Source organism: Sus scrofa, chromosome 3 (genome assembly GCF_054392235.1).
Source record: "Sus scrofa isolate SSC_HxYL_T2T_F1_AM1 chromosome 3, Sscrofa_HxYL_maternal_Yorkshire_Landrace_v2.0, whole genome shotgun sequence".
NCBI classification, from domain to species: Eukaryota; Metazoa; Chordata; class Mammalia; order Artiodactyla; family Suidae; genus Sus; species Sus scrofa.
In genome coordinates, this window is record NC_139385.1 from 16,440,037 (window position 1) to 16,455,507 (window position 15,471).

At 40.6% G+C, this 15,471-nt stretch overlaps 1 protein-coding gene and 1 long non-coding RNA gene across 5 annotated transcripts in view; both read right to left on the bottom strand.

Moving 5' to 3' along the window:
* The window catches only part of LOC146404427 (uncharacterized), a 60,846-nt gene extending 47,959 nt beyond the window's left edge, over positions 1 to 12,887 (bottom strand). The window contains exon 1 of the long non-coding RNA XR_014840330.1: positions 12,728 to 12,887. This is a non-coding gene — a long non-coding RNA (uncharacterized LOC146404427). The remainder of the gene's footprint in view (positions 1 to 12,727) is intronic.
* Positions 11,608 to 15,471, bottom strand: part of CRCP (CGRP receptor component) — a 37,549-nt gene continuing 33,685 nt past the window's right edge. For 2 of the 4 annotated variants that reach the window (XM_085016972.1, XM_021086359.2), the window contains one exon: positions 11,608 to 13,662. In XM_085016972.1, the coding sequence (XP_084873098.1) occupies positions 13,635 to 13,662 (28 nt within the window). In that variant the 3' untranslated portion in view covers positions 11,608 to 13,634. Of the gene's footprint in view, positions 15,247 to 15,471 lie in introns of all 4 variants that reach the window. The other 2 variants (XR_014840329.1, XM_085016971.1) reach the window with 2 other exon arrangements.

Consider the following 15,471-nt stretch of genomic DNA (forward strand, 5'->3'; position numbering starts at 1 on the left):
CAACATGAAGGTAAAAAGACAACCCCCCAAAAGGGAGAAAATAACTGTATATCACATATCTGCAAAAGATTAATATAGAAGAAAATGTAGGTGACCTTGGGCTTCATGATGACCTTTTAGGTACAATATCAAAAGCATGATCTGTGAAGGAAAAAATGGATAGGATAGAATTCACTAAAATTAAAGTCTCTCTGTGAAAGGTACTGTTAAAAGAATGAAAAGACATGCCACAGACTGGGAAAAAATATCTGTAGAACACATATCTGATAAAGAACTGGTCTCCAAAATATACTTTAAAAAACCTCTTAAATCTCAACAACCAACTTATTTAAAAAGTGAGCAAGATTCCTGGCCCAGGAACTTTCCCAGGCCATGGACATGGGTAAAAAAAGAAAAAGAAAAAAGTGAGCACGAGATCAGGACACTTCATCAAAAAAAATTAGAGAGACGATAAATAAACGAATGAAAAAAACGCTGAACATATGTCTTTGGGGAATTGTAAATTAAAACAAAAATGTGATACTACCGTACACCTATCGGATGGCCAAAATCCAAAACACCGACACCGTCAAATTCTGGTGAGAATGTGGAACAAAGGGGACTCTCATTCATGCTGGTGGGGGTGCATAATGGGATACAGCCACTTTGGAAGACAGTTTGGAAGTTTCTTATAAAAAAACACCCTTACCATATATGCTCCAACACTCCTTGGTATTTACACAAATGAGTTAAAAACTTGTGTCCACACAAACCAACATACAAATGTTTACAGCAGCTATTTTTTGGCCATGTCCATGGCATATGGAAATTCCTGGGGCAGGAATTAAATGTGTACCACAGCTGTAACCAGAACCACAGCAGTATCAACGCTGGATCCTTAAACCTGGTGAGCCATGAGGGAGCTCCATAGCAGCTATTTTTTTTACAATTGCCAAAACTTGACAGCAGCCAAGATTTCCTTCAATAGGTGAATGGACAAACAAACCGGAAGATCCAGACAATGGAATGTTACTCAATACAAAAAGAAATGAGCCATCATACCATGAAATGACATGGAAAAACCTTACATGCATATTGCTGAGTGAAAAATCCAACCCAGAAAGGCTACATACTGTATGATTCCAACTACATGACATTCTGAAAAAGGCAAAACTACAGAGACAGTGAGAAAGTCAGTGGTTGCCAGGGATTCAGAGGGATGAATATGCGGAGCCCAGGGTATTTTTAAGGCACTGAAAATACTCTGACGATGCTGTAATAATACTGCATATAACATTATGGTACCTCAGAAAACTAAATATAGAACTACTATATGATCCAGTAATCCCACTCCTGGGCAAATATGCGGACAAAACATTCATTCAAAAAGATACATGCAAAGAGGCCTGAACCTCATGAGATTAAGAAGGCGGAGTAGAAGGACTGGAGCTCACCTTCTCTCATAAAAGCAACAAAATGACAACCCACCGCTGAACAACCTTTGACCAAATAGACTGCAAACTATCAAAGAAGCTATCCTACCCCAGAAGACAAAGAGTCACCTTCTCTCATAAAAGCAACAAAATCACAACCACTGAACAATCTTCAACCAAATAGACTGCAAACTATCAAAGAAGATATCCTACTCCAGAAGACAAAGAGGAGGCCAGGAGGGGTGATTACATGACATAAGCAACCCCATACCCGCCAGGTGGGCAGCCCACAGACTGGAAAGTAACTGTTATCACAGAGACTCGCCTACAGGAGAGTTCTGAGCCCTACATCAGGTCCCCACACCTGGGGATCTGGCATCGGGAGAAGGAGCCCCAGGAGCATTTGGCATTGAGGGCCAGTGAGGCTTGTGCACAGCAGCTCTATGGCACTGGGGGAAATGGAGACCCCTTTCTTAAAAGGCACACACAGGCTTTCATGTGCACTGGATCCCAGGGCAAGGCAGAGACTCCATAGGAATCTGGGTCAGACCTGACTGTGGTTCTTGGAGGATCTCCTGGGAAAACAGGGTGTAACTCTGGCTCACTGTGGGAGAAGGACATTGGCAAAGGTCTTGGGAATAATCATCAGGCTGCACTCCCCTAGAGATGGCCATTTTGGAAAAACCTGACCCCACCTATCAGGGCTGAGAAGCCCCAGGCCAAACAATAATCCTGGTGGGATCATGGGCCCACTCATCAGTAAACAGGCTGCCTAGAGACCCCCCAGGCACACGGCCACCTCTGATCTCACCCAGACAAAGCCCCACCCACCAGAGGGATAAGAATCAGCTCCACCCACCAGTGGGCAAGCACCAGTCCCTCCCATCAGCAAGCTCCTGGTACCAACTTCAGCCACAAAGGGGGGCAGACATCAGAAGCAAGAAAGGCTACAACTCCACTGTCTGCAAAAAGGAGACCACACCAAAAATCTATACAAAATGAAAAGGCAGAGAAGTATGACTCAGGAAAGGGAGCAAGAAAAAAACCTCAGAAAAACAGCTAAGAGATCTGGACATTATCAACCTCCATGAAAAACAGATCCTTTAACAGATCCTTTAACAGACGATAGTGAAGATGACTCAAGATCTTGGAAATAAACTGGAGGAAAAGACTGATAAATTACAAGAAACTCCGAGCAAAGAAATAGAAGATTTAAGGGTTAAGCAAATAGAAATGCAAAATACAATAACTGAAATAAATAATTCATTAGAAGCAACCAATAGCAGAATACAACAGGCAGAACGAATGAGCGAGGTGGAGGACAGACCAGTAGAAATCACCAATGCGGAACAGAAAAAAGATTGAAAAGAAATGAAGACAGTCTAAGAGAACTCTGGGACAATGTTAAATGCACCAACATCCATATTTTAGGGGTACCAAAAGGAAAAGAGAGAGAAAGGGCCAGCAAAAATATTGGAATAAATAGCCAAAAACTTCCCTAACAGGGGAAAGGAATCACTCACTCAAATCCAGAAAGCACAATGAGTACCATTTAAAATAAACCCAAGGAGGAACACCCCAAGACACATTAACCAAACTGATCAAAATTAAAAACAAAGAAAAAACACTGAAAGCAGCTAGGGAAAAGAAACAAATAGCATACAAGGGAACCCCAATAAGGTTATCAGCAGATTTTTCAGCAAAAACTCTGCAGGCCAGAAGGGAGAGGCACAATACACTTAAAGTGATGAAAGGAAAAAAACCTCAACCAAGATTACTCTACCCAGCCAGGCTCTCATTCAGATTTGAAGGAGAAATCGAAAGCTTTACAGACAAGCTAAAGCTAAGAGAATTCAGCACCACTAAACCAGCTTTACAACAAATACTAAAGGAACTTCTCTAGGTGGAAAAGAAAAGGCCACAACTAGAAACAAAAATGCCACAAATGACAAGGCTCACCAGTAAAGGCATACATAGCAAAGGTAAGAAATCATCCACACACAAATACGCTAACAAAATCAGAAATCGTGAGAAGAGGAGGATACAAATGCAGGCACTGACACTGGAGATGCATTTTCAATTAAGAGACCAACAACTTAAAACAATCTTGCATACATATAGACTCCTACATCAAAACTTCAGGGTAACTGGAAACCAAAAATCTACAATGGATACACGCACAAATAAGAAAAAGCAATCCAAATACAACACTAAAGATAGTCATCAAGATATAAGAGAACAAGAGAAGAGGGGAAGAAAAAAGAGCAACAAAAATCCAAAACAGTTAATAAAATGGCAATAACATACATATCAATAATTACCTTACCATGTAAATGGACCAAATGCCCCAACCAAAAGACAAAGACTGGCTGAATGGATACAGAAACAAGACTCATATATATGCTGTCTTCAAGAGACCCAGTTCAGTTCTAGGGACACATACAAACTGCAAGAGAGAGGATGGAAGAAAATATTCCATGCGAACAGGAATCAAAAGAAACCTGGAGTCAGAGTTCCCATCATGGGTCAGCGGAAATGGATCTGACTAGTATCCATGAGTACGCAGGTTTGATCCCTGGCCTTGCCCAGTGGGTTAAGGATCCGGTGTTGCTGTGAGCTGTGGTATAGGTCGCAGACTTGGCTCGAATCTGGCATTGCTGTGGCACAGGCTGGCAGCTACAGCTCTGATTCAACCCCTGGCCTGGGAACCTCCATATGCTGCAGGTGTGGCCCTAAAAAGCAAAAAACAAAACAAAAAACTGGAGTAGCAATGCTCAGACAAAACAGACCTTAAAATGAAGAATATAAGAGACAAAGAAGGACATTACATAATGATCAAAGGATCAATCCAAGAAAAAGATATAACAACTGTAAATATATATGCACCCAACATAGGAACACCTCAATATATAAGGCAACTGCTGACAACTTTAAAGAGGACAAACTGACAATAACACAGTAACAGCAGGGAACTCTAACACCCCTCTTACAGCAATGGACAGATCATCGACAGAAAATCAACAAGGAAACACAGGCCCTAAATGACACATTAGACTAGATGGACTTATTAGATATTTACTGAACATTACATCCAAAAGCAGCAGAATACACATTTATCTCAAATGCACATGGAACATTCTCTAGGACTGCTCACATTGTGGCCCACAAATCAAGCCTTGGTAACTTTAGGAAAACTGAAATCATATCAAGTGTCTTTCCAACCACAACTCTATACAACTAGAAATCAACAAGAAAAAAAAATGCAAAACACAAATACATGGAGATTAACACACTATTAAACACTAATGGACGATGGAAGAAATCAAAGAGGAAATTAAAAAATACCTAGAGGCAAATGACAACAAAGATACAACACTCTAAAACCTATGGGATGCAGCAAAAGCAGTTCTAAGAGGGAAGTTTACAGCAATATGAGCCTACTTCAGGAAACAGGAAAAAGCTCAAATAAACAACCTAACTTTACATCTAAAGCAGCTAGAGAGAGAACAGACAAGACCTAAAGCTAGCAGAAGGAAAGAAATCATAAAGATCAGAGCAGCAATCAATGAAACAGAAACAAAGAAAACCACAGAAAAGATCAATGAAAACTAAAAGCTGGTTCTTTGAAAAGATCGAAAAAATTGATAAACCCTTAGCCACACTTATCAAGAAAAAGAAAGGATTCAATTCAATAAAATTAGAAATGAAAAAAGAGAAGTAACAATGAACATCACAGAAATACAAAGGATCATAAAAGACTACTATATGCAACAACTATACATCAATAAAGCAGAAAACCTGGAAGAAATGGACAAATTCTTAGAAAAGTACAATCTTCCAAGACAAAACCAAGATGAAATAGAAAAGAAGAAAAGACCAATCACAAGTACTGAAATTGAAACTGTGATTTTAAAAACTTCCAACAAATAAACTCCAGGACCAGATGGCCTCACAGGTGAATTCTATCAAACATTTAGAGAAGAGCTAAGACCTATCTTCCTGAAACTATTCCAAAAAAGTTGCAGAGGAAGGAACACTCCCCAACTCATTCTATGAGGCCACCATCACCCTGATACCAAAACCAGACAAAGATACCACAAAAAAAGAAAACTACAGGCCAATATCACTGATGAACACAGATGCAAAAATCCTCAACAAAATACTAGCAAACTGGATCCAAGTGTATTAAAGGATTGTACACCATGATCAAGTGGGATTTACCCCAGGGACGCAAGAATTTTTCAATATCCGCAAATCCATCAGTGTGATACACCACATTAAAACACTGAAGAATAAAAACCATATGATCCTCTCAATAGATGCAGAAAAACCCTCTGACAAAATCCAACACCCATTTCTGATAAAAACCTACCAGAAAGTGGGCATAGAGGGAACACACCTCAACATAATAAAGGCCACATATGACAAACCCACAGCTAACATCATTCTCGATGGTGAAAAGCTGAGAGAATTCCCACTAAGATCAGGAACAAGACAAGGATGTCTGCTCTTGCCACTACTATTCAACATAGTTTTGGAAGTCCTAGCCAGAGCAATCAGAGAAGAAAAAGAAATAAAAAGGAATCCAAATTGGAAAGGAAGAAGTAAAACTCTCACTGTTTGCACATGACATGATACTATACCTAATAGAGAAAATCTTAAAGACGCTACCAGAAAACTGTTAGAGATCACCAATGAATCTGGTAAAGTTGCAGGAGACAAAATTAATATACAAAAATTGACTAATTCTATATACTAATAACGAAAGATCAGAAAGAGAAATTAGGTAAACAATCCCATTTACCATCACATCAAAAAGAAAAAAATACTTAGGAATAAACCTACCTAAAGAGATAAAAGACCTGTACTCTGAAAACTATAAGACGCTGATGAAAGAAATCAAAGATGACACAAACAGATGGAAAGACATACCATGCCCTGGGATTGGAAGAGTGAATATTTTATCAAAATGACTATACTGGGAGTTCCCGTCGTGGCTCAGTGGTTAACGAATCCGACTAGGAACCATGAGGTCGTGGGTTCGGTCCCTGCCCTTGCTCAGTGAGTTAATGATCTGGCGTTGCCGTGAGCTGTGGTGTAGGTTGCAGACGTGGCTCGGATACCGCGTTGCTGTGGCTCTGGTGTAGGCCGGTGGCTACAGCTCTGATTGGACCCCTAGCCTGGGAACCTTCATATGCTGCTGGAGCGGCCCAAGAAATAGCAAAAAGACAAAAAAAAAAAAAAAGACTATACTACCCAAAGCAATCTACAGATTCAATGCAATCCCTGTCAAATTACCAAGGACATTTTTCACAGAACTAGTACAAGATATTTTAAAGTTTTTCAGAAACACAAAAGACCCAGAATAGTCAAGGCCATACTGAGAAAGAAAAACGGAGGTGGAGGAATCAGGCCCCCTGACTTCAGAAGATACTATAAAGCTACAGTCATCAAAACTGTATGGTACTGGCACAAAAACAGAATATTTATCAGTGGAACAGGAGAGCCCAGAACTAAATCCACATACCTACATTCAACTAATCTATGACAAAGGACGCAAGAATATACAGTGGGGAAAAGACAGCCCCTTCAATAAGTCGTGCTGGGAAAACTGGACAGCTACATGTAAAACAATTAAATTAGAATGCTTCCTAATACCATACCAAAAATAAATTTAAAATGGATTAAAGACCTAAATAGAAGACTGGATATGATAAAACTCTTAAGAGGAAAACACAGGCCACTCTCCTACATAAACCACAGCAATATCTTCTCAGATCCACCTCCTAGAGTAATGACAATAAAAAATAAATAAATAAACAAACAGTACCTAATTAAACTGAAAAGTTTCTGAACAGCAAAGGAAACCCTAAACAAAACAAAAAGACAACCCACAGAATGGGAGAAAACTTTTGTGAACGAAGTGACTGACAAGGGATTAATCTCCAAAATTTATAAACACCTCCTGCAGCTCAATAACAAAAAAAAAAAGAAAAGAAACAGTGTCATCAAAAAATGGGCAGAAGACCTAAATAGACAATTCTCTATAGAATACATACAGACGGCCAAAAAAACACATGAAAAGATGTTCAACATCACTAATTATTAGATAAGTGCAAATCAAAACTATGAGGAACCACCTCACTCACACCAGCCAGAATGGCCATCATCAAAAAGTCTACAAACAATAAATGCTAGAGAGATGTGGAGAAAAAGGAACCCTCTTACACTGTTCGTGGGAATGTTAATTGGTGAAAACACTATGGAAACAGTATGAGGACTCCTCAGAAAACTAAAAATAGAATTACCATTTGATCCAGCAATCCCACTCCTGGGATACATGTACTCCAATGTTCACTGTAGCACTATATACAATAGCTAAGACATGGAAGCAACCTAAATGTACGTCGACAGAGAAGTGGATAAAGAAAATGTGGTACACATACAAAATGGAATTTTACTCAGCCATAAAAAGGAAAGAAATAATGGCATTTGCAGCGACATGGATGGACCTAAAAATAATCATGCTAGGTGAAGTTAGACAGTGAGACAGCAATGTCATATGTGGAATCTAAAAAAAGGACACAATGAACTTTGCAGAACAGACACTGACTCACAGACTTTGAAAAACTTATGTCTTCCAAAGGAGACAGGTTGGGGGGTGGGAGGGATGGGTTGGGGTTTTGGATGGAAATGCTATAAAATTTGGTTATGATAATTATTGTACATGTAATAAAATTCATGGAGTTAAAACAAAAACAAAAAAATAAAATAAAGCAAAAAATAGGAGTTCCCGTTATGGCACAGCAGAAACAAATCCGACTAGGAACCTTGAGGTTGTGGGTTCGATCCCCGGCCTTGATCAGTGGGTTAAGGATCCAGCATTGCTGTGAGCTGTGGTGTAGGTCACATAAGCAGCTCAGATCTGATGTTGCTGTGGCTGTGCCATAAGCCAGCAGCTGTAGCTCTGATTAGACACCTAGCCTGGGAACTCCAAATGCTGTGGGTGCAATCCTAAAAAGAAAAAACAAACAAACAAAAAAAGCCTGAGATTATGAACACACCTAAAGTAGATTAATTTTTAGAACTAAGTTTAAATTTGAAATAAAAATTGTTATAGAAAAAAAAGAATTAAATCTCCAGTTGTTGTAAAATTACAAGTATACAGCCAACCTAGGTACTGGTATCAATGCCACTGAATCAATTAGCATAATTTGCTATGCTTTATGGACCAACCACTGTAGAAAAACTATCTACATTATGAAACAGTGTAACGTTACTCTTCAGTTTGACACTAGTTAACCAGAGAGCGGTACCCATAAAAATACAACATTGTGATATTTTAGTTCATCAATTATTCTTATAGATGGGTGAAGAATCATCAGTATGTATCTACTAAAGCCTGTAAATGGTATCTGATATTTATTGGAGTATACTGATTGTGATGTGTGCTGTGGTCTGTTATTTTGTCTTTTTGTCTTTTTAGCGCCACACCTGCAGCATACGGAGGTTCCCAGACTAGGGGTCGAATCAGAGCTGTAGTCGTCGGCCTATGCCACAGCCACACCAGTGCAGGATCCGAGCCGCGTCTGCGACCTACACCACAGCTCACAGCAACACCGGATCCTTAACCCACTGAGTGAGGCCAGGGATGGAACCCACAACCTCATGGTTCCCAGTCGGATTTGTTAACCACTGAGCCATGACAGGAACTCCAGGTCTGTTATTTTAACTCCTTTGTAAAGTTTGTATACATGGAACTATCTAAGGAATTGCCTCTATTTTAAAATTTAATTAGTATATATTTAATAAAACACTGAATAATGAATATTTTTCTAGTCTAAAAAAAAAAAGGCACACACACCCTTATGTTCATCACAGCACTATTCACAATAGCCAAGACATGGAAACGACCTAAATGTCCATCAAAAGATGAATGGATTAAGAAGACGTGGTATATATATATATACACACAATGGAATACTACTCAGCCATAAAAAGAAACAAAATAATGTCATCTGCAGCAACATGGACGGAACTAGAGATTCTCATACTAAATGAAGTAAGTCAGAAACAGAAAAACAATTACTATATGATCTCACTTACATGTGGAATCTGAAATATGGCACAGATGACCCTATCTACAGAAGACGAATAAATCACGGCCAAGGAGAGCAGACTTGTGGTTGCAGGGAGGAGGGAGCGGGTTGGACGGGGAGTTTGAGGTTGGTGGATACAAACTTAGCATCTGGAATGGATGGGCAATGGGCTCCTACCGTACAGCACAGGGAACTGGGAGGGACTAGGTCACTCTGTTGTACAAGATATTGAAGAAACGCTGTAAATTAACTATACTTTGATAATAATAATAAAGAATTAAAGAAAACACTATACATAATATTATGTCAAAATCCACTCTATGTATGTATTATTGCACTTTATGATGTGTAAAACAAAGAATGAACCTAATGTAAAGTGCAGACTTTAAGTAGTAATAATATATCAATATTGGCTCATCAACTGTAACAAATATACCACACCAATGCGAGATGTTAATAGTGGAAACCTTTTGTTGGAAGGGGCGAGGAGAAGGGACTATATAGGAACTCTGTACTTTCTGTTCAAGTTCTGTTAAACCTTAAAATTCTTTTTTATTTTATTTTTTTTCTTTTTTGGCCTCCTTGCAGCATATGGAGTTCCCCAGCCAGGGATCAGATCCAAGCTGCAGTTGTGACCTACACTGCACCACCTGCAGCAGCACTGGATCCTTTAACCCACCACGCCAGGCCAGGGATTGAACCTGTATCCTGGAGCTACACAGATGCTGCCAACAGAAACTCTCCCTAAAACTCCTTAAAAAAAAAAACTAGTAATTTTTTAAGATATAAAGGATTTCAATAGACATTTTTCCAAATAAGATATACAAGGGGCCAGTAAGCACTCAACCTCAGTAGCCATTAGGAAAATAAAAATTAAAACCACAATGAGTTAGCACTTCACAATCACTAGGATGGCTATCACCAATAAGAGGGAAAATAAGTGAGAGACTGTACCCCATCAGGTTTTGCTGGCATAGGTGCTATGCAAAACAGTTTGGTAGTTCATCAAAAAGTTAAATACAGAGTTCCCATATGGCCCAACAATTCCACTCCTAGGTATATGCAAGAAAAGAAAACAGTCACAAAAAATGTGTGTATGAATGTTCACAGCAGCATATTCAGAACAGCCAAAGAGCAGGCACAACCCAAACATCTACCAAGTGATGAACAGATAAAATGCGGTATTATCCAGTCAATGGAAATGTGGTATATCCATTCGGCCATGAAAAGGAATGGTACAACATGTTTTAGCCTTGAAAATATGCTAAGTGAAAGAAGCCAGATACAAAAGGCACATACTGTATGATTCCCTGTATATGAAATGTCCAAGACAGGCAAATACAGACAGAGAGAGAGAGAAAGTACAAAGTAAATTACTAGTTGCCAGAGACCACGAGGAAATGGGAATGTAGCGTGACTGCTAATGGATATGAGGCTCCCTTTAGGGGTGATGAAACCATTCTGGAATAAGTTGTAGTGATGATTGTACAATCTTGTGATTATACTCAAAACCACTGGGTGGAATATTTTAAAATGGTAAATTTTATGGTATGTGAATTATATCCTAATTTTAAAAATAGGTATAAGGATTTCTGGGAAGTTCTGGGCCATTTTGCTTCCTTTTATCCCCTTCATTCATTATGTAATTAAATAAGGTTGATGATCCTTTTCAGGGGATGTGATCTGTTTTATATATAGTTTACTGAGGCATGATCCGTTTATAAGAGTGATAATAAATTGGCTCAGGGGAAAAAATGATTTAGTGAAGAATATACTGGAGGATTGACTCACTCATCCCTCACTAGGGTATAAACTCTTGAGGGCTGATATGGTTACACAACAACTGATTAGGAAAATGGTACCCACTATTTCAGGAATGAACCTTGAATAAATGGCAAGTCCCCTGAGCTGGCAGTGGGTCATCCAAAAACTCTGAAGCAAAAAGAGGCAAGGAGGTTATTTGGATAAACCACTAACTGGGAATCAACTTCATTTTTCAGGAGCTCAGGAGCACCTTCTCGAAAGATCACCTCCCCTCAGTGCTGTGTCTCCCAGAGTGACCGGACTGGGTGTCAGCCTCCACGTTCGGAACGTAATTTAACTACGGACAATGCATTTATTAACTTTCACAGAGACCAAGGATAACATGCAAACAAACATTTTTTCTTTTTAAAGAATAAAACAATCACCTGGTCAAACATTAAAACCATACAGAAGGATATAAAATAAAAAAGCAAGTCTCCCACTCTCCCAGCTCTCCTTCCCAAATGTGATCCTGTGTAAATTACAACTTTTTATTTCTGAAATATTGATTATTAATGTGATGGGGATATTACACAGACCATATTTCTTATAAAGAGTAAGTCTGACCTAATCAGAAGCTGAGGCTAAATTCGGATCTAAATAGATTCAATTTAAGAAAAATACTAACATGTATATATTTTATATATGTTTTCTAAGTCAGATTTCTTTTTTTTCCTAAGGCAAAATAAACTCTTGAAAGATAAAAATAGCACAAGTTGGCAGTCACCTGGAAACAATTTATCATCAACTAATCAAGCCTTAAATCCATGAAGAAAAAAAGCACCTCAAAAATGCAACAACAATGACATGAGCACCTAAATACGTGTCTTGACAAATCAATAGCTCCTGGTAAAATTCCTGATACTTGAAGGAGATTTAAAAATAAATGCCCTGTTCATGTCAACATTGCCTGTGAGCAGATCTCAACTGATCCTCAGAAGATAAGGTTAAGATGAACGTAACTGCCAGCTGGCAGGGGTGGTGGGGAGGCTGAAATAACCTGGGAATAGCAAGAGGCGGGAAGTAATCCAATTAACAGAAGCACGGAAAATATGTAATCGTACAACAAAACGAGTACCAATTTGAAAAATTAATGTCTATGAGCATTTTCTTCCCCAAATAGGGAGCAGAGTGAACGGGGGAATTAATTTTTAACACTATTCCTAGGACCTAAGGGCAACTACACGCGTCTGGGGCTACGACACTCTCCAAAGCATGAACATTAAGAAGTTCTTCACATGGTAATTATTCTAACATTTTAAATTTTCAAAAACTGATGCAACCTTGCAAGAGCCAACAAATTTAAAGTCTTATTAATCAACCTCTAGCTCTTCATATTCTGTCCACAAAAAGAGAGACATAACTGTGCCCTTTAAAAAGACGCAATGCGCCCATTGTGCACATGGAGCTCACCTGCTGGCCTCAACAAGCAGCGCCTGTCACGGGGCAGGAAACCGAAGGTGGGCAGAAAGGCAGGCGACGCGGTCATTCGGCCTGGATGCCTCTTTTCAACGGGAGGGAGCCGGCGCTCTAACACTTCGGACTAACTAGGGAGCCAGCTCACAGGGCCCACGCCAGCAGAGGAAAGGGGCCTGAGGAAGGGCTGGCCAGGCTGTTCTTTTATCTCTGTTTCTCGCAAGGAAAAGAGTCCTCTGAGGTAAGCCAAGGTCAGTAGCTGATTTTAACTCAGAGCAACCATTTGCTGCTTTGCGTGTTTTTAGCCCTCTACTGGGATTCTCCTAACTCAGCTTTCATCCCAACAGTGCTCCGCGGCCTTCAGGGAAGCCGCCCAGGGAAGCAGATGGAATTAATTAGGCGAGAGCCCATCAAAGGCAACAAGGAAGTATTCCACCAGCTATGCACAAGGACCTTGCCCCGAGCACGCCAAAGACCATGGAAGGATTTTTACCACAGGGGGTTCCACGTCCTTGTCCTCCTCGACCCTGTCCTCCTTTCTTTAGCTCTCTGCCCTGACCACTACCTCAGCCTGTCTTTACCAGGTTTCTTCTCCAAAGCACAAGAATTTCTTTTTAGCTTCTTTCTGAGGAAGGCTTATTTTTGTGGTTTACCAAACCAGCCACAAAATCAGGCCTGTTGGGACAGAAGGTAAAACCAAATAAACAGTCCTTTTTTGAATGTCTGGGAAATGGCTGCTGGGCCTTTCGACTTCACAAGACCCTGGAGCCAACGGTGCTCTTCTAGGCCGGGTCCTCTTCGTCCATTGTCACGTCATCGCTGGTATGTGTCTTCTGCTCAGCCTCTGGCCCCGCAGGCAGGATGCTGGTGACAGTGTGGAGCAGAGCTTCGATCTGCTCCTCTGTCAGCCGTTCTTCGCTCTCCTCCACCATCTGTAGAGGGAAAGAAAACCCTCCAGGAGTTACAGAGACGCCTCGATGGCGGGGCCCAGCCTCACCCTCTTCACCCATGTTATTCCTGGTCTAGGCCCGGGGCTCAGGGCCTGGCTCCTGAGCCACCCCTGGTGTCCAGGTCCTCCATCTTCATGAATGGGAGAAGCCAGCTCAAGTTCCAGAGTAAGCCAGTGTGAATGCTCCACAAGGGTCAGTGAAAAAAGCAAGCTGCAGGTCAACATTTTTTCCTGAAAGAAAAAGCGAACCCTAACAGTTCTCTACCCATCCATATACACACATGAATATGTTGTACATGCAAAGAAAACCCACCTCTGGGGAGCGAAATGGCATCTTATATACTTTGGTAATTTCACAACACAGCTGTAACTTATAAACTGTATCAACAACTCTTTGGATGACCGCCCACTATGTGCCAAATGCTTTATATATTTTTGCTAATCCCCACTACTATCACCGCTGACAACAGCCCTTTAGGGAGCTCCTGTGCCCAGTGCAGCGCCGCACCTAGTACTTCATGCTCATTATTTCTGTTAAACCTCACGACAAGCCTGGCAAAGGGCAGAATCCCAAGCCAGGCCTGCCCATCTCTAATACCTACAATCTAACACAGGCCGCATGGCCTTGGCCAGGAGAATGAAGAACAGGAGTCTGTGAATGACAGCTGGGAAACAATCTCCCTCGACCCCATCAAAGCTCTGCTTCGAACCCAGTTTCTGACGTGCTCCTGGGCAGCTGAACATAGAGATGATGAAATCCACAATCATAAGCCAGTTTTCTTAGCCTCATCTCTAATTCTCAATACGTCAACAAACAAAAAAATAATGCAATCAACCACTTTTGTAAAAGCAGCCTGCAGGCAGTCAAGTTACCTAACCACACTCACTTGGTGGCATGAGCCATCGATCACAAACCACTTTCTCAGCTAAAGATGTCCAGGGTCCTAGCCTATGGCATTTCCCATAACAATCTCTGAAATTTGGCCACTAAGATCAAAAGGCGTTCCAGAAAGAATTCCTGGCAGATTTAAGTAAAGCATGATGACAAGCTAGGCTTACGATCCTAAAAAGGACTTCAGTTTGACTGCCTAGCTTTACAAACAATAGTACAGAAGCTAAAGAAGTCTGGTGATGTGCCCAAGATCAAACTCCCAGCAAGCCACTGGCCTCTTCACTCATCTCAGTCCAAAAATGTTTCCAGAACTAGCCAATACTCCTGGATGTTCCAGAGTAAAGATCCAGAGTGAACCAAGGAAGCTACTTCCCCTCATGCTGTGAAATAAAACGACCATATTCTAAAGATTCAAAGGCTCCACGTAACTTCTCTACTGAAAAAGGAACAATCCTCAAAAACACACTTTTAAAATTAGACACGTAAGCAGTTCCCGTCGTGGTGCAGCTGAAACGAGTCCAACTAGGAACCATGAGATTTCAGGTTCCATCCCTGGCTTCGCTCAGTGGGTTAAGGATCTGGCATTGCTGTGAGCTGTGGTCTAGGTTGAAGACTCAGCTCGGATCTGGCGTTGCTGTGGCTGTGGTGTAGGCCGGCTCTGACTGGACCCCTAGCCTGGGAACCTCCATATGCCACGGGAAGCGGCCCTAGAAAAGGCAAAAAGACAAAAATTAATTAATTAATTAATTAAATGTAAAATTATGGTCTGTAAAAGGAAATAATCTAATATGCACTGCCTCCTAAGAATGAAGGAGGAGTAGGGAGGAATATATCTAATTTGATTATTTAATCCCGAGAAAAAAATGATCTCCATTTGGAAGGAAAACGTCTCCGAGTTTA